The sequence below is a fragment of the Neoarius graeffei genome, chromosome 15, assembly GCF_027579695.1.
Source record: "Neoarius graeffei isolate fNeoGra1 chromosome 15, fNeoGra1.pri, whole genome shotgun sequence".
Taxonomy (NCBI): Eukaryota; Metazoa; Chordata; class Actinopteri; order Siluriformes; family Ariidae; genus Neoarius; species Neoarius graeffei.
Window position 1 is genome coordinate 38,078,737 of NC_083583.1, and position 23,222 is coordinate 38,101,958.

At 39.2% G+C, this 23,222-nt stretch overlaps 1 protein-coding gene across 2 annotated transcripts in view; it reads left to right on the top strand.

The window, feature by feature from the left end:
• Positions 1–23,222, top strand: part of impact (impact RWD domain protein) — a 141,579-nt gene that overhangs the window by 67,482 nt on the left and 50,875 nt on the right. The window contains exons 6-7 of one of the 2 annotated variants that reach the window (XM_060941273.1): positions 7,100–7,240; positions 7,476–7,576. In XM_060941273.1, the coding sequence (XP_060797256.1) occupies positions 7,100–7,240; positions 7,476–7,576 (242 nt within the window). Of the gene's footprint in view, positions 1–7,096; positions 7,241–7,475; positions 7,577–23,222 lie in introns of both variants that reach the window. The other variant, XM_060941272.1, reaches the window with a different exon arrangement.

Consider the following 23,222-nt stretch of genomic DNA (forward strand, 5'->3'; position numbering starts at 1 on the left):
CTGCTCTATTCATGAGACAAATTATTCCCATTAATCATTTTAAACCTAACAACTTGCATTTCGGCTGCCATATATCACCGTTTGAGCTGAATTCAAACACATGAATTATCTCTTATGGCCAAGGTGTGAGAGCGAAGCTTTTCCAGCAGCCTATATTAAAATCAAATGAATAAGAAAATGTTGTTCCTGGGAAGAAGGTGTAAGAAGGAAGAGAGGTGTGAAAATTTTGCAGGAAATTCAGTGTTTATGTCCAGCTCATGCCTTCACTGCTGGATTTTTTTTGCTTGCTGGTTACTGCCGTATTTGTGATGACAGTCAAGAAGAGACATAGCCCATAAAATGCAGCTGACGTTTAAAGTTATTTCAGATGAAAATGGTTCTCTGCTGTGGTGCACTCTATAAAATCTAGGGTATAAAATCCACACACGGGGCCGCAGATGTCTTTGACTTTCAGCTGATTGTATATGACCTGAAGAAACAGCAGTACACCAGTGGAATTTGTGGAAGCCAGTCGTTTTCTTGTATGAAAATGAACATGATTGCAGTAGCATTATGAGGCCAGCTGCTACTTCCCTGTATATCATTTGTTCCATGCTGTTTTTAGGAAAATGAAATTGTGGTTACCATTGTTTTTGGAGGTATGGAAATAAAAATGGTTGAGCCATAGGTTTGCCATGATCACTAACCTTCGGCGCAAGGGTGTCCAAAATGTGGCCCCAGGGCCAAATGCGGCCCACAGATAGCTGTTAACTGACCCACGGTTTCTCTATAAGGATGTATGAGAGGTGGCCCACTGACCAGCAAGTTGCGGTTTTTCCTTTCATGTGGCAGCAGATTGTGTTAATGCAGCTAAATTTCAAGAGCCTTTTTCTCTGACTACACCTGCAAATTAATTTACTGAATGATATTTAGACATGGATACAGACAAAAAGTGCAAAATTATCACTCAAAAGGAGCGATTTCAAAAGAGCTGGAAACCACTAAGCATGGAAAACCTTTTGTGAATTGTTTTAAGAGTCCTTAACTAAAGTGGATTTGCAACCAAGTATTGCAATGACAGTTTAATGTATTATTGGTAGTTTGTCCAATTACTTGTGGTCCCTAAAAAGTGAGACTATATGTAAGTTTGGACACCCCGGTTTTAGGCATTTTTTACATGGTTACTCTGATATAATTATGATTTAATCATGGTTATCATGGTTGGACTACAGTTTTATCATGGTGTTACTATGGTAGGACCATGGTTTCACGGCAATATTTTTTTCAAACTGCCAAACAAAAACTTGGTTACTATAATACAGCTATGGTTTTCATCAGACCGAAAACCTTTTTTCACATGTTTTCGGAGTCTCCAACACACTATTTGGCAAACTCCAGTAGGATTTTGTCTAGCTCATCACTCTTCAATAAAGCCCAGCTTTGTGGAGTGTCCAGGCTCTGGAATAAGAATAAGTTAAAATGCAGCAGGATAACATGGGGGGGAACCCAGTTTGTGACAGGAGAAGAATACAGGGCAAAGCCCCAATTGATTCTCAACCCCTACATGTTACCAAAAAAAAAACCCAAACCAACAACGTTACAACATAGAAATGTAAAAAGTACAAAAGAGAAACTAAAAAAAGAAATAAAAGAATCTCATCTCATTATCTGTAGCCGCTTTATCCTGTTCTACAGGGTCGCAGGCAAGCTGGAGCCTATCCCAGCTGACTACGGGCGAAAGGCGGGGTACACCCTGGACAAGTCGCCAGGTCATCACAGGGCTGACACATAGACACAGACAACCATTCACACTCACATTCACACCTACGGTCAATTTAGAGTCACCAGTTAACCTAACCTGCATGTCTTTGGACTGTGGGGGAAACCGGAGCACCCAGAGGAAACCCACGCGGACACGGGGAGAACATGCAAACTCCGCACAGAAAGGCCCTCGCCGGCCACAGGGCTCGAACCCGGACCTTCTTGCTGTGAGGCGACAGCGCTAACCACTACACCACCATGCCGCCCAAATAAAAGAATGAAAAAGAAATTTAAAAAATTAAACAAAAGTACTTTACAATAATCATTGCGTATGGCAGCCGGTATAATCCAAGCTTCGCTTGATAGTGAGCAGGGTTTTAAATTGCGCCAGACTAGTTGCAAATTTTACAAAATGATGGAAACTGTTTCAGAGACTAACAGTTCTAGGAAAATATGAATATTGGAAATAGTTATGAACATGAAAAGATAGTAGACGATAATTTGCAGGATTATAGTTACGTGTAGCACGGCGAGATGCGACAGGTTGCAAATAACGCTCGAGATTTACAGTGACGAGGCCTATTTTAAATTTAAATATTATTAAAAATTATTCTTCCTTCTTATGATAGTTAGTGTTTATATAACAGTTTATCTGCAGTGTTTTTGGTTTCCATTCATGCTGTGTTACTCTAGAACATGGTTTGAATGATCCATTAAGCTGAGCTGTACGTGGCCTTTTATGCAGTCCTGGATATCTAACTATATCTAACTCAGTACTACACTTAAGTATCTGACTGAGACAGGAAGATCAGATAAGCTGAGCAGTCACTGTTGCATCATTTGATGTTTTCCTCTTGTCCCCGGCTATACAAAAAAAAAAAAAGTCCTAATTATGACAATGCCATGAAAAGTGGCACCTCACTGTCCATAAAGCAAAAAATATACTAATGAGATGCCTCTATCAGCAGGCCGTAGCGTGCAGATCTCTTCAGGAGATCAAAAGGAGGAACTTGTAAGGTCATGAATATTCAAATGATGCACTGGCAAGTGTGGGCAGGGGAATAGGAGATGGTCATAGGTTACTGAAGTATAAATTTGACAACCCATCATTAACTATGGTTAACTGCAAAGTTGCTTTGCTCTGGCCCGATTTGTATGATTGTATCTACATTTATGCGATTTTACTCTTCTCTCAATGCATGCAAATAATTACTTTGTGCTGTAGATAGTTAATTCATGGCTTTAGTATTATATGGTTTTATCTGACACTCAGTCTTAACCCAGGCAATATTCAGGCCACAGATGATTATCTCCCTCTTGGATACAAATTATGGATCTCTAGTAATCCTGTAATATACAAGTAAGCATTCACTGAGGTTCCAGATCAGTTTTCTGTGAGTGTTTTGATAAACTGTAACATTGCTCCGATTAAACTCAATTAATTCTGGTTAAATAAATTAATCAGTAGGTTCAGCAGATTGTTAAATATGATGCAAGGATGGAAATCTCTCTGGACCTGAAAATATGATTACAGTTTGATCCAAGGGGCCTTAATGCAACTATAAATCAATTATTAATGCATCTTGCATCTTTCGTGCATCAATTTCTCCATATCGTATAATGCCTATATTTCTTCTAGTATAACCACTTTTTTTTTTTTTTTAACATATCTCATCTCATCTCATTATCTCTAGCCGATTTATCCTGTTCTACAGGGTCGCAGGCAAGCTGGAGCCTATCCCAGCTGACTACGGGCGAAAGGCGGGGTACACCCTGGACAAGTCGCCAGGTCATCACAGGGCTGACATATAGGCAACCATTCACACTCACATTCACACCTACGGTCAATTTAGAGTCACCAGTTAACCTAACCTGCATGTCTTATAAGTTTATGAAATCACCTCATTTTTCTCTTTAAATGATACATTTTCTCAGTTTAAACATTTGATATGTCATCTATGTTCTATTCTGAATAAAATATGGAATTTTGAAACTTCCACATCATTGCATTCCGTTTTTATTTATAATTTGTACTTTGTCCCAACTTTTTTGGAATCGGGGTTGTAGTGAGCACATAGTGAATCAGAATTCATTTTTGTAAAAGTATACCTGTGTGAAAAATGTTAAAATGACACTTCATTGAGTTTAAAAGAGCCCTGGTTTGCCTAAGAAACCTAAAATCTAGCTAAATATCAGTGACTGGAAGACATTATTGTGGACATATAATTAAAAAGAGATCAGAATCAATAGAGTTTATGATGAAAGTATGATTTTGCCCCCAGATTTTCTTTTGCTTTTATGTGACATGAACACAGTGCTCACAAGCCAGTTAGTTATTATAAAATGCGAGAGCTATAGCCTGTAATGGTTATTTTTCATCACTTATTTGATACTGTTGACATTTTTAAGTTAACGTACAAAGGTGCTATAAAGCATGGCAGGTCAGAATGGTGTTCTTCACACCTGAAGCACCCTGCAACCGGTGGGCGCTCTGACAGCATGTCTCACACCGTCTCCCTAAACATGCATATCGCAGAAAAAAAAATTGGTCGTAGCAAGTTTATAAGTTTAACTGCATTTCAAGTAGTGATTTGGAAGCAGCATTCCTTTTAAATCAAGCAGCTTAATTCAAGAAACCGTAAATATTTGACTGTGAATGCTACATGTATTATTTTGTAAGAGCGTAGTTATTATCCTCACTGCTCAGTCATCACAAAATAGTTTAGTTTTACAGTTTAATCACTTGAAGCTGTTTTTCTCTTTCGTATCATCTTAGTGAATATATAAGGAATCAGTGTTTACAGACTTGTGACTTAACCTCTAAATACAACCCCGATTCCAAAAAAGTTGGGACAAAGTACAAATTGTAAATAAAAATGGAATGCAATGATGTGGAAGTTTCAAAATTCCATATTTTATTCAGAATAGAACATAGATGACATATCAAATGTTTAAACTGAGAAAATGTATCATTTAAAGAGAAAAATGAGGTGATTTTAAATTTCATGACAACAACACATCTCAAAAAAGTTGGGACAAGGCCATGTTTACCACTGTGAGACATCCCCTTTTCTCTTTACAACAGTCTGTAAACGTCTGGGGACTGAGGAGACAAGTTGCTCAAGTTTAGGGATAGGAATGTTAACCCATTCTTGTCTAATGTAGGATTCTAGTTGCTCAACTATATTCGGTCTTTTTTGTCGTATCTTCTGTTTTATGATGCGCCAAATGTTTTCTGTGGGTGAAAGATCTGGACTGCAGGCTGGCCAGTTCAGTACCCGGACCCTTCTTCTACGCAGCCATGATGCTGTAATTGATGCAGTATGTGGTTTGGCATTGTCATGTTGGAAAATGCAAGGTCTTCCCTGAAAGAGACGTCGTCTGGATGGGAGCATATGTTGCTCTAGAACCTGGATATACCTTTCAGCATTGATGGTGTCTTTCCAGATGTGTAAGCTGCCCATGCCACACGCACTAATGCAACCCCATACCATCAGAGATGCAGGCTTCTGAACTGAGCGCTGATAACAACTTGGGGTGTCCTTCTCCTCTTTAGTCCGAATGACACGGTGTCCCTGATTTCCATAAAGAACTTCAAATTTTGATTCGTCTGACCACAGAACAGTTTTCCACTTTGCCACAGTCCATTCTAAGTGAGCCTTGGCCCAGAGAAGACGTCTGCGCTTCTGGATCATGTTTAGGTACGGCTTCTTCTTTGAACTATAGAGTTTTAGCTGGCAACGGCGGATGGCACGGTGAATTGTGTTCACAGATAATGTTCTTTGGAAATATTCCTGAGCCCATTTTGTGATTTCCAATACAGAAGCATGCCTGTATGTGATGCAGTGCCGTCTAAGGGCCCGAAGATCACGGGCACGCAGTATGGTTTTCCGGCCTTAACCCTTACACACAGAGATTCTTCCAGATTCTCTGAATCTTTTGAAGATATTATGCACTGTAGATGATGATATGTTCAAACTCTTTGCAATTTTACACTGTCGAACTCCTTTCTGATATTGCTCTATTATTTGTGGGCGCAGAATTAGGGGGATTGGTGATCCTCTTCCCATCTTTACTTCTGAGAGCCGCTGCCACTCCAAGATGCTCTTTTTATACCCAGTCATGTTAATGACCTATTGCCAATTGACCTAATGAGTTGCAATTTGGTCCTCCAGCTGTTCCTTTTTTGTACCTTTAACTTTTCCAGCCTCTTATTGCCCCTGTCCCAACTTTTTCGAGATGTGTTGCTGTCATGAAATTTCAAATGAGCCAATATTTGGCATAAAATTTCAAAATGTCTCACTTCTGACATTTGATATGTTGTCTATGTTCTATTGTGAATACAATATCAGTTTTTGAGATTTGCAAATTATTGCATTCTGTTTTTATTTACAATTTGTACTTTGTCCCAACTTTTTTGGAATCAGGGTTGTACTTTTTAAAATTAGATTGCTCAATAAAATGTGAATTGCAAGAGAGGACAAGTTGGAGGAGAGTCATACAAGCATTCTGCTTTGATCGAGCGCTGAGAAAAGATCAAAATCCTTGAATCTCATTTTCCAATAAAGTGATTCCATAAAATCTTCCTCAAAAGAAAGTGCAGCAAAAATGGCAACATTTCAGTCAAAGGGCTGCCATTTTATTTGGATTGACAATGATAAAACATTCAGTTTCTCATATCGCCTTACTGTTTACTGTTCATCCCATTTTTGTCTGACTGACAGCTGGGATCCTTCTACTGTTCTGAAAGAATATAAGAGCTCAGAGTTTTCCAAAGTTTGCTTTAGGTGGCACTCAAAAGCAGTTCTAACTAAGTATAATGAGATATTAAGGTCATGTAAAAGTCTAAATGTGAACTGATGATTTATAGTTATTCATGAGAGAATTGTGAATATAGGAATATAATCACAATACTCTACCTTTACCCATATCATACACCACTAATTTTACATCAGAGTTTAAAATTTGACCCTTCAGTCTTATAATTGTATATTAAGTAAAATTGTAGGTAATTGCCATTTTGTTCTTTTTTTTTTTAACTACGGGTTAAATTGAAGTTCAGTTTCCTGCACAGGGTCAAGAGTGGTGTTTTGGGGGCTGATTAGCATGGTCCTGGTGGAACAACATTCAAATCAGTCCCTCAGTCTCAACAGGACCCGGGTCTTTGACCTTTTCTGTCTCTTTCCATTCTCGCTCGATTGTGGGCATTGATTGAAGTGCATTAATTATACACTTAAAGAAAACTTGGAAGATAATTCTATGTTGGGTCAGGTCGAATTCTGTGTTGTGTTAGTTAATGATAATGAGAGCATTGTTCTGGAACATGATGTGTCATTCCACACTTTCTGTTTGTTAGCAGGTGGACTGGAGCCACAGCATGCAAAGATGACAGAAGAACAGGATGATGACTGGGATGAGGGTGATATCCCAGATTACGGTGTCCTGACACTCAGCACTGAGCAAACGCACCATTTCTCAGTCTCCTCCACATGCACGTCAGGTCCTCAAACCAGCATGTGCAATTGCACATTTTTCCTTTCCATCCTTGTCATGTCAAGTGTAATCTGATTAACATCTGATCTGCATTGTTCCAGTTTGAGGTAGCTCCAGAGAATTTAAATTGCCTTCCTTAGAGAGCACTTAGGTTGTAATGACACTGAGATTATCTTTCTAATCTCCTGGGCTGTTACAGTGTACACTCGAAGAGAAAATCTTTGTGTGTGTGTTTGTGGTAGATTCAGATGAGGAGCTCCCAGCGATTAAACATGGCGAGGCAATCACAGACAGACGCAGCACGTTCCAGCCTCATTTAGCTCTTGTAGTGACTCCTAAACAGGTACGGAACATTTACATTCACCTTACTGCCAAAGATTAGCGTAGAATTTTTAAAATACCATATCTTGGGATTTTCTCGATTACATGATCAAAACACATCCACATTCCCAGAACAAAATAATAGTTAACTGCAGCATGATATGTAAAACTTTAATACATGTTTAATGTTTCTCTTTCACCTAGAAATATGCATATAGTGTTCTTTTAAAGCTTGACTCAAAAAAGGTCTAATTATGCACATTAAATCATTTGCAAAGGTAAACTATATCCATGTTTCCAGCGTTTTGACATCGGAGTACGTTGCTACGAGTTGACACTCAGAAATATGTAAAAAGTACAATCTTCTCACCCCCCACTACAGTAAAACAGGAGATGAGCCAATCAATATGTGAATCTAGATTGAATGGGGAGAAAAACCTGCCACTCATCTGTTTTAGTTAAAAAGTAGACACTAGAAATGATGATGGATATGGTGAGAGAGGACATGAAAGTGTCAGGTGTGGTAGAGAAGGATGCGAAGACAAGGAACAATGGAGACGAAAGATCCGCTGTGGCGACCCCTAATCGGGAGCAGCCAGAAGAAGAAGAAGAAATGATTTACATGCACGCTTTCTTAACTGCTAAACATAGCATCTTCTTGGAATAGGAAGAAAGAAAGTAAACTTTTCTCTTTTCCCGCATGTAATCTTTTCGAGTGTTTACATCTAAAACAGACAAACCTCCACTTTGCCCAGTTCCCCTTTCTTCTGATGGTGCACAATTTTATATTTTCCTCATTCTAGCATGTTATCTTTTTCCCATCTTGTGTTGAGCCTGTACCCACTGTAGCCTCAGATTCCTGTTTCTGGCTGACAGGAGTTTGACGTGTTGTGCAGTCTGAGATGCTTTTCTGCTCACCACAGTTGCAAATGGAGGTTATTTGATTCACTATAGAATTCCTGTCAGCTCAAACAGTCTGGTCATTGTCCTGTGACCTCTCTTATCAACAAGGCATTTTCACCTGCAGAACCCTCTGCTCGCTGAATGGTTTTTGTTTTTCGCACAACTCTGTCTGTGTGAAAATTCCAGGTGATCAGCAGTTTCAGAAATACCCAAACCAGCCCATTAGGCAGCAACCATGCCCCAGTCAAAGTCACTGAAATCATATTTTCCCCCATTCTGATGTTGTCGTTGATGCATGGTGCTTCTTCTTCTCATGTATCAGCTGTAGTTGACTGTTTACTGCAGATTTGTTGGCTAGCTCAGGAAAGCTACCCAGCGTGGACATCAAGGACATACAGCAGTTCCCACCCAACCAATTACTCTATGGCCAGTAGCGAAAGGCGGGGTACACCCTGGACAAGTTGCCAGGTCATCACAGGGCTGACACATAGACACAGACAACCATTCACACTCATATTCACACCTACGCTCAATTTAGAGTCACCAGTTAACCTAACCTGCATGTCTTTGGACTGTGGGGGAAACTGGAGCACCCGGAGGAAACCCACACGGACACGGGGAGAACATGCAAACTCCACACAGAAAGGCCCTCGCCGGCCGTGAGGTTCGAACCCAGAACCTTCTTGCTGTGAGATGACAATGCTAATCACTACACCGTGCCACCTGCATGGTGCTGCTGCCGCCACATCATTGGCTGATTGAATGAGCATGTGCACAGGGTGTCCCTGATAAAGTGATCGGTGAGTGTCTGGAAGCAAGCTTTTATGTGTCAAGTGGGCATGGTTTAAAGTCATCTTCAGATAATATGGTTGTTGCAAGAGGACAAAAATATTAGATAAATACTTTAGTAGTAGTATATGATATAAAGTAGTATAATAGAAATTTTGAGGTTTTACATTTTCATTTTTATTATTATAGTGTTAGAGAACATGTTATAAATAAGTTTTATCCTAAAATCTGAAAAATGTTTGACTTGACCAGTGTCATTTCCTCCTGTAGCGTCTTGCCATCAGATTCCACCCCAGAGTCTCGGGGAACGAAACGTTATGCGTTCAGATTCCATCACGGCCACTGAGCCACTCTTTTTCCTTTATCCGTGCAATTCTAACTTCTCTCTGTGGATTGTATCTTGTCTCACTTAAAAATGCCAAATGAGTAAATGAAGAAAAGGAAATGTGCAGCCTCTCCACAGGGACTGGGACTGAGAGTCACAATATTCCTTAAATTCCTTAATATGCCATAGATTCCTTGCCAGTGGCCAATCCATGCTGACTTTTGGAGGATATGTGGAAAACTAGTCTCTAGTGTGTTTAAAGAGTATTTCAGACACCTTGCCATCACTAAGAAAAGTGCTTCTTGAAGTGATGTGCCAAGCTGTTTAGAAATTAGAGATATCAGAGTTGACAAACATGATCTTTCTTAAATCAGTGTGAAGTGGATTGATCAGGGCTGAGCTATGCTCTTAGTCAGAGTCTCCAATCACAAAGTTAACTCTATATAATAACAGATGAAGTAAACAAAACAGCAAGAGCTGCAAGAGAAATATCAGACATCAACTTGTAAAAGTAAATTTTATTTATTTACTTACTGTATTTACAACCCCAATTCCAAAAATGTTGGGACACTGTGTAAACTGTAAATAAAAACAGAATGCGATAATTTGCAAATCATGAAAACCCTATAGTTCATTGAAAATAGTACAAAGACAACATATCAAGTGTTGAAACTGAGAAATTTTATTGTTTTTTGAAAAATATATGCTCATTTTGAATTTGATGTCAGCAACACATTTCAGAAAAGTTGGGACAGGGGCATGTTTACCACTGTGTTGCATCACCTCTACTTTTAACAACACTCTGTAAACATTTGGGAACTGAGGAGACCAATTGCTGTAGCTCTGAAAGAGAAATGTTGTCCCATTCTTTGCTGATATACAATTTCAGCTGCTCAACAGTTCGGGGTCTCCTTTGTTGTATTTTGCACTTCATAATGTGCCAAATGTTTTAACTGGGAGACAGGTCTGGACTGCAGCAGGCCAGTTTAGCACCCGGACTCTTTTACTACAGAGCCATGCAGTTGTAATTAGGGCTGTGCTCACAGCTCGTGATACTCGATCATGCACGATTTTCGGGGATACGATATCGTTTACTCACTTGAAAATCGAAAATCCCATATATGACATATTTCATGCATATCTCCCGGTTCTGTAGCAGGTTGTCATCAATTTTCACTTGATTTAAAGCATGTTTCATGCTAGAAATCAACGGAAATTCATGCTTGTAACCTGTTCCAACCAAAAACGTTTTTATTTACAAATGGCGCTTCCAGTTACTCAGGGCATGCGCACTAGAAATGAGCCTTTTTTCATCCAAACTACTTTTTGAAACCCTCATTCTGATTGGCTGGTGTATTATAAGCCAGCCAATCAGAATCAGTGTCTTAAGGCAGCAGCATGCTGTAATGGCTGTTTGTTGTCTAATTAGTATCCAATATCTCTGTCATTTGTGCCTTTATTGTCCGACTTTTGTTATTGAAACACAACAAATGACGAAGTAGATAACATCTTTAGACATTTGGTGACCCAAATCTGAAGTTTGCTTGGATAATATCAACTGGAAGTGGCTCAATCGGTATGTTATCATCAGTAGATTAAGTTTCAATGCGCTCTGCTACAGACGCTGCAAGCCGCTAATTACGTCCCCCATGTCTCCATGGCCTCGTCTCGAGACTCATTGATTGAATAATTTTGGCGCCAAACGTATTCGCGCCCTCTGCTTACAATACATTAAAGACATCGTTCAACTCGATATATCGCGATATATATATGGTACGATATTGTGAGCAACTGATGGCAAACGAGCACAGCCCTAGTTGTAATATGCGCAGAAAGCAGTTTGTCGTTATCTTGCTGAAAGAAGGAAGCCCTTCCCTGAAAAAGATTTAGTCTGGATGGCAGCATATTGCTCTGAAATGTGTTTATATCATTCAGCATTAATGATGCCTTCCCAGATGTACAAGCTACCCATGTCATATGCACTAATGTCCCCTCATACCATCACAGATGCTGCTTTTGAACTGTGCACTGATAACAAGCCGGATGGTCCCTCTCCTCTTTAGCCTGGAGGACGTGGTGTCCGTGATTTCTAAAAAGAATTTCTACTTTTGATTCATCAGACCTCGGGACAGTTTTCCACTTCGCCTCAGTCCATCATAAAAGAGCTCAGGCCCAGAGAAGGTGGCGGTATTTCTGGATATTGTTTATATCTGGTTTTAACTTGCATTTGTGAATGCAGTAATGAAGTGTTTTCACAGATGATGGTTTTCTGAAGTGTTCCTGAGCCCATACAGGGATTTCCACTTCAGACACGTGTCTGCTTTTAATGCAGTGTCACCTGAGGGCCTGAAGATCACAGGCATCCAGTGTCAGTTTTCAGTCTTGTCTCTTGCATACAGAGATTTCTCCAGATTCTCTGAATCTTTTAATGATATTATGGACCATAGATCATGTGATCCACAAATTCTTTGTGGTTTAACGTTGAGGAACGTTATTCTTAAATTGTTGTGCTGTTTGCCCATGCAGTCTTTCACAGAGCGGTGAACCCCGCCCCATCTTTACTTCTGAGAGACTCCGCCTCTCTGGGATGCTCTTTTTATACCCAATCATCTTACTGACCTGTTGCCAATTAACCAAATTATTTATTTATTTATTTATTTATTTATTTATTTTTACCATTATGCAACTTTTTCAGTCTTTTGTTGCCCCTGTTCCAACTTTTTTGAAACTTGTTGCTGATATCAAATTCAAAATAAGCATATATTTTTTCAAAAAACAATAAAATTTCTCAGTTTCAACATTTGATATGTTGTCTTTGTACTATTTTCAAAGAAATATAGAGTTTCCATGATTTGTAGATTATCTCATTCTGTTTTTATTCATGCTTTACACAGCATCCCAACTTTTTTGGAATTGGGATTGTATTTATTCATTTTTCTTATTGAATCTTTGCTTATGGAATCTATTTTTCTGGAATCTTTCCCTTTTGCTCCTGAATTTTTTAACTTCTGGAGTCTTTCTGGATTTCTTGTGGTTGAATGTTTGTAAGATTTATAGGGAGTGCTCACTGTAACCAGTAGATGAACTGTGATTTTGGAATAGATCCAAACAGGATCAAGATCACTGCAAGGTCAAATGTCTGAAATAGTTTTTCTTCAATAGCATATTTCCTGTTTGAAGTATATTTTAAGGGTATTTCTGGAATACAAATTATTAAGAAGAAAAACTTGTTGGTGGAGGCATCGAGGCATCTCCAGTTGTTTTGTTATTGTTTTTTTTTTTCTTGCTGGAATCTTTACTTTTTTGTTTCTGGAATCTTTTTTCTTAGTTCTGGAGTCACACACACACACACACACACACACACACACACACACACACACACACTGCGTGGCCCAAAATAAAGTTGCCATTTGGATTTAAATACTTGAATACATAAGAGCCTTAGGTTAGGTAATTACTGCAGTAATGAATGTGTTTCAGCTGGCAACAGTTCATTTAACCCTAACTGATGCAGTGAGTAGCTTTTCATTTCTTAAACAATCATGTTGGAATGTGTTGGAAGATGTATCCTGTGGTCGTGGAAAAGATGTTACTGTGTTTCAGAAGGGTCAAATTATTGGCCTGCATCAAGGAAAGAAAACAACTAAGGAGATTGCTTAAATGACTGGAATTGGTTAAGAACTGTCTAAAGCAGGGCTTTTCAAAGTGTGGGGCGCGCCTCCCCTAGGGGGCGCCAGAGTTCTTCGGGGGGGGGCGCAGCGTGAGGAAAAATAAACCAGAATAAGTTACTATTGCGGACATTTAGCGAACTTCAACTAGCCTTTGCCAGAGACAAAGGAATTGGATTGATTTTTAGTACCTAAAGCTACAGTGAGTGAGGAGACAGAGTCTGGGCCAAGCAAAAAAAGAAGGAAGTATGACCACGATTATTTAAAGTTTGGATTTCCATGGACTGGATCTGAAGATGCTCCACTGCCACAGTGTGTTGTCTGCCAAGAGGTGCTAGCTAACGATGCTATGAGATGTTTAAAATGTGTAAAACAAGATGTTTTTAAAAAAAAGCACAGATGTTTAAAATGTGTAAAAAAAAGATGTTTTAAAAAGCACAGATGTTTAAAATGTGTAAAAAAAAAAAAGAGGTTTTAAAAAAGCTCATATGTTTTAAATGTGTAAAAGAAAAACATAAAAATGCGTACAACAACAGGCGGCACGGTGGTGTAGTGGTTAGCACTGTCGCCTCACAGCAAGAAGGTCCTGGGTTCGAGCCCCAGGGCCAGCGAGGGCCTTTCTGTGCGGAGTTTGCATGTTCTCCCCGTGTCCGCGTGGGTTTCCTCCGGGTGCTCCGGTTTCCCCCACAGTCCAAAGACATGCAGGTTAGGTTAACTGGTGACTCTAAATTGACCGTAGGTGTGAATGTGAGTGTGAATGGTTGTCTGTGTCTATGTGTCAGCCCTGTGATGACCTGGCGCCTTGTCCAGGGTGTACCCCGCCTTTCGCCCGTAGTCAGCTGGGATAGGCTCCAGCTTGCCTGCAACCCTGTAGAAGGATAAAGCGGCTAGAGATAATGAGATGAGATGAGCAACAAAAATTGTAAGGGGGGGGGCGCTGTTGTTTATTTGCTCTCTGAGGGGGTGCTGACTCTCCCACACTTTGAAAGCTCCTGGTCTAAAGCATTATTAGAACCTGGAAGGATAGTGGTGAACCGTCAGCTTCTGAGAAAAAATGTGGTCAGAAAAAAATCTTGACTGACCATGATCGGCGATCATTTAAACAATGAAGTCAAATCATAAAAAATCGACAGTAGAACTCACGGCTATGTTTAACACTAGAATTTCAGAAATTTTCGTCCCAAGCCAAAGGGGTGCCCCTCCTCTTTCTCCACACACAAGCTCAACCCTCCCTCTTCAGTGCAGTTATCACCTATGTGTCTTTACGTTGTTATATTGAGTGCGGGTCAGTTTGCGCAAAGCAGCACCTGAGAAAGAAAAAAAACTGTGTGCATGTGCTTGCCATAACCACGATACACAGAATGTGTAACATTCAAGAGAGACAGTATCAGACGGTATAAAAATCAGTGAGCTTTTATGCAAGAATAAAACTGAATAAGTTTTTTTTATTTAAATGTTGCTGTGAACATACATTTTGTTCAGGAATGATGTATGTATGCACGCTTCAGTATGTTTCATGTGGTGTAGATGACGGAAAATAAGAATAGGTTAAAAAAATTATTAAATTTAAGTGTTGACTGTGTGTTGTCCAAATCGATGGTAATGAGAAACAGCTGTTAATTAGCACAGTCTACTCATCAATTTAAAGGGTTTTTTTAATCTATTCTTATTTTCCCTTGTTCAAAGTTCAGTTCACACAGATTAAACCGAACTAGTTCACTTTCATAGTTCATTACGTTACATTACATTCATCAAGTGTTTCCCATAATGACTGGGTCCCAAGCACGCACACAACATGCTCCGAAGGATCCCTGAATGTAAATGCACTTTAAGTCTCGGTGAGGGTTAGACTCTGCAGAGTTGCTGTGTTGAGGCTCATATTCACTTCATTGTATAAGAATGTGCACCTTGCTGCAGTTGTGAAATGAATTTTTAAAAAATTCTTACCTTAGTGGAAATGAAGTGAGCATATCATAGGGTTTTTGACCTCTCCGTCTGACACCGAGTCCCACCAAATGTGTTTTCCCCATTTTTCCATTCTTTGTTTAGAAATTTCTCAAGTTTTCCCCCTGATGATGAATTACTTTTGCAAAATTAAAAAAAAATCTGATGTCTTTGTTTCATTCAAAATGATTTGTACATCCAAAAATGCAGCAAAACCTTCACATACTGATTAATAACAACTGACTCAGTTGAATGAAGCACTACAAGCATGTCCCCTGTCATGGTGGCGTAGCTACCATTGCTATGGGGTCATGTGACGGTGCAAAGCTTCAATTGCATATGTGGTAACAGTACTGAAGAAGGAGGGGTTGAGCTTGTGTGGGGAGAAAGAAGAGGGGTACCCCCTTTGGCTTGGGATGAAAATCCTCGCAGACCTCCGGAATTCTAATGTTAATAGCTGTGAGTTGTTCCACACAAACAGTGTGATGAGAACTCACTGGATTCTGACCAAACAGCTTGTGTGTCCATAAGAAAACCACTTGTTAGTAAGCCTAATCATAAGAAAAGGCTTTAGTTTGCTAGGGAGCATAAAGATTGGGCTCTGGAGCAATGGAAAAGGGTCATGTGAGCCGACGAGTCCAGATTTACCCTGTTCCAGAGGGTGTCGGGGTAAAAAGGGAAGCACATGAAGCGATGTATGCATCATGCATTAATATTGCTGCATAATATTTAAATCAAGACTTGAGGATATTGTTAGAGGTTTAATTTTAGCCACAAATGGCACATGGAGCTGAATCCTGAGTTGAATTGTAGCTAATAGTCTTTAAAAATTTACACCATTGCTGGCTGATCTGTCAGTCCAACATGTAAATGAGCAACACATTGTCATAATGAGACTCTCTAAAGCTTCATATATTCATTATAAATTCCAGAATCTCTAGTATAATATTTGTACCATAGTTGCGTCTTGTGTTTGCCCCTTTGATGTTAGAGGCTTCATGTTCCTCTGGGGAGGAATAGATGTGTAATTGGTATAGATGTGCACATGCTGGTTCATTGTATGGACAAGACCCAAAGGATGCGAATGTTGGGGATGCAGACAGTTAGTGCGGGTTTTTGTTTTCTGTTGTTTTGTTTTTGCCATGCTGTCTGTAGACATTGCTTTGTTTGAGCTACATCTAAGCCACAGTGTAGGCAAACGAGGCCACAACAGACCAAATGAGCTCTGTCTTACTATGCACACACACTTCTCTTGGAGTTTGGAGACTTGTGGCGCTGCCATTTGGTATCCACCTCACAACTAAGAGTTTTCATCAAGCTTTTGTCATCTGGACCCCACATTTTGCTCAGACTTGGCTGATTTGGAACATAAACACAGAGTTGCCGTTTTATCAGCTACACCCATCATATAGGTCACTTTGTAGGTATAAGCGGCGGAGTCTAACATAATGACACTGTATTTGTTTAGTGCGCTAAATATCAAATCTGTATTAAAACCCGAAGTGGGTGGGTTTTTCTTCTTGTTAAACATGACCCGAACTACTATGCTATCAGAAATACTGGAAACACTGAAAAGATGTAGAAGTGGAAGCAGTGTCAACATGGTATGTGAATTCTGGCTCTAACAGCTCTTCAACCCCAGCTAATGATGCATAGCAGTTTCAACTAGACTGCCAACAATATTTTCTCATGATGTTTAGTTGGTTGTATTTCCCATGAGATAAACAAATTAATAGCCTTATTTAAACCACCGCAACCAGGAAGTTAATAAACTATAAGAAATGTATTATTGTACTATTCAGTTCATTGAGCTATATCAAGTCAAAAAGTCTTTCCTGCACCATTCATAGCACGTTTGGCGGTGCCAATCTCCGTTTCATATCCCTTGGCCTCTCATCTATATTACATAGCTAGGGTTACAGTGGGGGGCTAATCCTCTGGTAACTGCGAGAGTTTGACTCCCCACTCGCATCTGTATTGCAGCGTGCCTTGCCAGATGGCAGTAGGCGCCATTTTTATGATGGTCTTTGGTATGACCCGACCGTGAGTAGAACTCCCAGTCGAGAGACGGACACACTAACCACTAGGCCACTCGCTAGTATTGAGCTATATAGACTTATTATGTAATCTACAATAATCTATATCGAGTCAAAAAGTCTTTCCTGCACCATTCATAGCACGTTTGGCGGTGCCAATCTCCGTTTCATATCCCTTGGCCTCTTGTCTATATTACATAGCTAGGGTTACAGTGGGGGACTAATCCTCTGGTAACTGCGAGAGTTTCACTCCCCACTTGCATCTGTATTGCAGCGTGCCTTGCCAGATGGCAGTAGGTGCCATTTTTATGATGGTCTTTGGTATGACCCGACCGTGAGTAGAACTCCCGATCGAGAGACAGACACACTAACCACTAGGCCACTCGCTAGTATTGAGCTATATAGACATTATTATTATTATTATTATTATTATTATTATGTAATCTACAACAATTGTGTAGCTTTCTAACTGCACAAATATTAAAAAACAAACAGTATTTAAAATTTTTAAGACCATTTCTTTGGAAGCAATAGACAATAAATCCAGCTCACGCTGCTCTTGTAAACACACCCTGCTGCATGTACAGGTTGTTTTTTTTTCCTTCAGTTGCATCTGGTTGTGAATCAGATTAGAATATGTTATAATGCTGACAAATTGCATTCTTTAATTCACTGCCTATTTTGTTACAACAAAATAACACTGGATTATCTCTGTTAAGAATACACAGCCACTCAGTCTCCCACCTCTCATTAATTTGTCTTCACATTCTACTGAAGTTTCTTTCTTTCTTTTTTTTTTAACATCTCTGTGGGCATTGTAGCCGTTAGTGGATATGTAATTTTTAGGGTCTGTTCAGTATATCTTGGTTATTTGAAAACCCAGACCACTTTTGGGGGTGATCAGGGATGACTGTTGTCACCTAATATTGGCAGTGTGAACGGTATAAATACTGTATGTCTGATGTGCCCTGACAACCAGGGACAAAATATTACTTAAGTAAAACATGCTATGCTTTAAGTAAGCGTCATTTTTCGAACAGCAATTTGAGAGTAAGAGTAGAGAAGTAAAAAGAATTAATCAGGTCGTGCTTGTTACTGCTACTATTTGAAAGCATTTGAATGTTAATGAGACAGGTAGCATTACAGTGTCTTATTATCACATAAATTACGGAAGTTGAAAATCCTTACATGAAAAAACATCACAAGCAAGCATATATGATAATGTAGTATGTTTCAGATTTAATTTATATTTACCCACAGTAATCTGCCATCTTCAGCTTGTTTTCACACAGGAATATATTTTTGAATCCAGGTTCCTTGAACATACTGTTAGACAAAATGCCAACTGGCATCCTATTCACTACATGTGTTCACTTCATAGGGTACAGCAGGATATCATTCCAGAATCAGCGCACTAGAGACACTATGTGAAGTACTTGGCATTAAAGAATAGCATTAAATGCAAGTTCAGTTGAGACAAACTTCTCAAACTGATCGTAACATGGTAAATGAAGCACTGGCCCACAAGGAACACAATCTCACCACTTAATGGAAATCAATAGAAGGATGCAGGGAATGACCAACTTTTCCTATTTCAACCTCCAATGTTAAGTACCTTTGCATTAATGTTTCCCCAAAGTGATCAAGGCAAATATCACATGGCTGTTAAAAGGAATTGATAAATGCTCAGTAAACTTTTCTTTTCATAATGAAAAACACCCCTTTTAAAGAAAAGTATTTCACATTAATCCATGTACTTACTGAGTATTAATAGGAAACACCCACCGATACATATTTAAAGTCTGTGTAAAAACAGTAATACTGTATGTGTTCTGAGTTTGTTACGTCACAGAAAAATGTGTTATTAACCACCCAGCCAAATTTGAATGATTAAATAAATCACCAAGTATATAAAATTAGGTTTCAGAATCATGGGCGTGTCCACTGAAGGTGCTGAAACCACACCCAATCACGGGAAAGGTGCAGCCTCTCTTTTTTTTTTGACATTTCTTTTTTTATTGTGGCCACAAGATTTCAGACATTTTTCTTACATCACTTCTTCTTCTTCTTCTTCTTTTACATGAGTTATACATTACCAATACAGGAAAAAAGGAAATAAAACTTATGTATTTTGATGAAGAAGACCTTAAGGGTCGTAATATCAACGACAATTTTCTATTATGGCCATGGATTTTATACATTTCAGTATTCTTGTAACAGGAACAATTTGAACATAAGGGGTTCCACACTTCACAAAAATGAAATTAAACATACAAAATTACACAGTAACAATATTAATCAGCAAAAAACTGTTCTTATCTCTTTAACATAACCAGTCCATTTAGACCATATCCTAAAAAATTTCTCAGTCTGTATTCTGAGAGAGTAGGACAATTTTTCCATGACATATATATATCTTGAGTCACATCTAACTATTCTTCTATAGTAGGAGGATCTGGTTTTAACCACTTTCTTGAAATAGTCTTTTTGCTTGCAGCCAAAAGTACAAGCAGCAATTTTTTATCTCCATAGACCCATCTGTCAAAAGCAATATTTCCTAAATATAAAGTGTCAAACCTATGGGGAATGTTTACCCCAAAGATAGCTTCCAGATGAGAGTGTATTTCTCTCCAGTATACAGTTAAAACTGGGCATTCACAAAAGACATGAAAGTGATTGGCTTCACTGTTTCCGCAAGCTCTCCAACAACCTGTGTTCGGTTTTAGTGTTCGTTGTTGTAAAGGTGTAATAAAAAATCTTGACAGATTTTTCCAGCTATAGTCTCGCCATGTATTTGAGCATGTTGTCTCCCACTGTAATATACATAATCTTTTCCACTCTTCTGAAGACAGTGAGAGACCACATTCCTTTTCCCATTTCTGTTTGATATACAATGTATTGGTGCAGCTTCTCTTAACTGTCAAATGTCACTACAACCTGAATAATGAATGCTAGCAGTTTTATTGGAGTTATACAGCTGTATGTTTGACCCACCAGAGTCAGAATCTGATGCCGAGCCAGAGGACACTGACCTACCCGAGAATCAGCCTCTTCCCTCTCAGTCTGCAACAGAATGGTTATTTTCTCTCCCACTTTTCTCCCAAGTATGAAAGTTAACAATGTTTATTACTGACTAGCATAACCTAGCCAAAATAATGTTAGGCTATCAATAAATAACATGGAACATATTTTGTCACATTACCAGAGTGACCAGAGTTACTAGTTTTATTTGCCTGTGTAGTCACAGATCAAGCTAGCAATCCTTCTCTGCAGTCCGTAAAAGTTCATTTTTATGACTTATTTATTCATCCATTTATATAATTTTAGTTTTTTGAATAGCATAAAGGTGTTACAGGGATGGGTGTACCAAGCACTTAAAAGCTGTAGGGAGCCAAAATATGAGAGCGGGATCGGTGAAATAGTACATTCCAACCTCCAAACAGCAAGAGTGCAACTAAGGACGCATACTGTGCGATTCGTACCACATTTGAGTGTGTTTGACCCCCAAAGTCTGGTTCTTTTGACGAGTATGATTGCTGAGTACCGCTCTTGGGTGTGATTCACTTGGACCGCTTGGAAGAGCTAACCACTTGTAGTCAGCAAGTAAAGCTGCATCATGATGACGTAAGCACATTCGAGACCGGAACATAAGTATAATGTGAGCACAGGGGAGTGGGGACAGTTGCTCTCAGGAGCGATACAATGCAATCATTCCTAGTGTGAGTACGTTCTAATTGGCTGAGTCAGGACTCGAACCAGGGAGCGCTGGCACACTTGGTTGATAGTGCTTGTGAGACACAGGGAGATGCATTTGCTAGCTAACAAACTGTTGGCTGTAGTAGACTACATGTAATAAATTGCAGTCGTGATGGATAACCACTGATGGTAATGCAGCTCTAATGTTTATAACGTTATAGTGTTAGGGGAGAAGTTATGCTTAGTATGCCTCCAGTGCATCATTGAGTCATGATTTCTAACCCTCCCCAAAAATTCTGAACATAAAAATGATTAAAAACTGTTTAATGAACAATACTACATAGTTCACAATATTTTCACGTGTTTTTAGCCACCCTTTGTAACATTTTATATTGTGTTTAGAAGCAAATCTCTGAATTTGTTTTACACAGACCTACAGTGGTGCTTGAAAGTTTGTGAACCCTTTAGGATTTTCTATATTTCTGCATAAATATGACCTAAAACATCATCAGATTTTCACACAAGTCTTAAAAGTAGATAAAGAGACCCCAGTTAAACAAATGAGACAAAAAATTGTACTTGATCATTTATTTATTGAGGAAAATGATCCAATATTATATATTTGTAAGTGGCAAAAGTATGTGAACCTTTGCTTTCAGTATCTGGTGTGACCCTCTTGTGCAGCAATAACTGCAACTAAACGTTTGTGGTAACTGTTGATCAGTCCTGCACACCGGCTTGGAGGAATTTTAGCCCATTCCTCCGTAGAGAACAGCTTCAACTCTGGGATGTTGATTGGTTTCCTCACATGAACTGCTCGCTTCAGGTCTTTTCACAACATTTCGATTGGATTAAGGTGAGGACATTGATTTGGCCATTCCAAAACATGAACTTTATTCTTCTTTAACCATTCTTTGGTAGAACAACTTGTGTGCTTAGGGTCATTGTCTTGCTGCATGACCCACCTTCTCTTGACATTCAGTTCATGGACAGATGTCCTGACATTTTCCTTTAGAATTCGCTGGTATAATTCAGAATTCATTGTTCCATCAATGATGGCAAGCCGTCCTGGCCCAGATGCAGCAAAACAGGCCCAAACCATGATACTACCACCACCATGTTTCACGGATGGGATAAGGTTCTTATGCTGGAATGCAGCGTTTTACTTTCTCTAAACATAATGCTTCTCATTTAAACCAAAAAATTCTATTTTGGTCTCATCTGTCCACAAAACATTTTTCCAGTAGCCTTCTGGCTTGTCCATGTGACCTTTAGCAAACTGCAGACAAGCAGCAATGTTCTTTTTGGAGAGCAGTGGCTTTCTCCTTGCAACCCTGCCCTGCACACCATTGTTGTTCAGTGTTCTCCTGATGGTGGACTCATGAACATTAACATTAGCCAATGTGAGAGAGGCCTTCAGTTGCTTAGAAGTTACCCTGGGGTCCTTTGTCACCTCGCCGACTATTGCACACCTTGCTCTTGGAGTGATCTTTGCTGGTCGACCACTCCTGGGGAAGGTGACAATGGTCTTGAAATTCCTCCATTTGTACACAATCTGTCTGACTGTGGACTGGTGGAGTCCAAACTCTTTAGCGATGGTTTTGTAACCTTTTCCAGCCTGATGAGCATCAACAACGCTTTTTCTGAGGTCCTCAGAAATCTCCTTTGTTCATGCCATGATACACTTCCACAAACATGTGTTGTGAAGATCAGACTTTGATAGATCCCTGTTCTTTCAATGAAACAGGGTGCCCACTCACACCTGATTGTCATCCCATTGATTGAAAACACCTGACTCTAATTTCACCTTCAAATTAACTGCTAATCCTAGAGGTTCACATACTTTTGCCACTCACAGATATGTAATATTGGATCATTTTCCTCAATAAATAAATGACCAAGTATAATATTTTTGTCTCATTTGTTTAACTGGGTTGTTGTTATCTACTTTTAGGACTTGTGTGAATATCTGATGATGTTTTAGGTCATATTTATGCAGAAATATAGACAATTCTAAAGGATTCACAAACTTTCAAGCACCACTGTAAAAGATAAGTTCATACCATTTCAAGAATTCGCAGAGAAGCAAGGCATTTGGGAAAAAAATAGGGGGGAAATGTCACAATTTGAATATCTACAGTTAAAATCAGTCATCAGAGACATACTGACATTATACGGTCCATTTTCAATGACAAAAAATGCCAGTTTACATCTAATTCAGTATAAGGCAAATCACAGCTCTTAGCAAAGCCAAAAATGCACAAAACAGACTTATCAGACACAATCATCTGTATGCACTGCACAAAG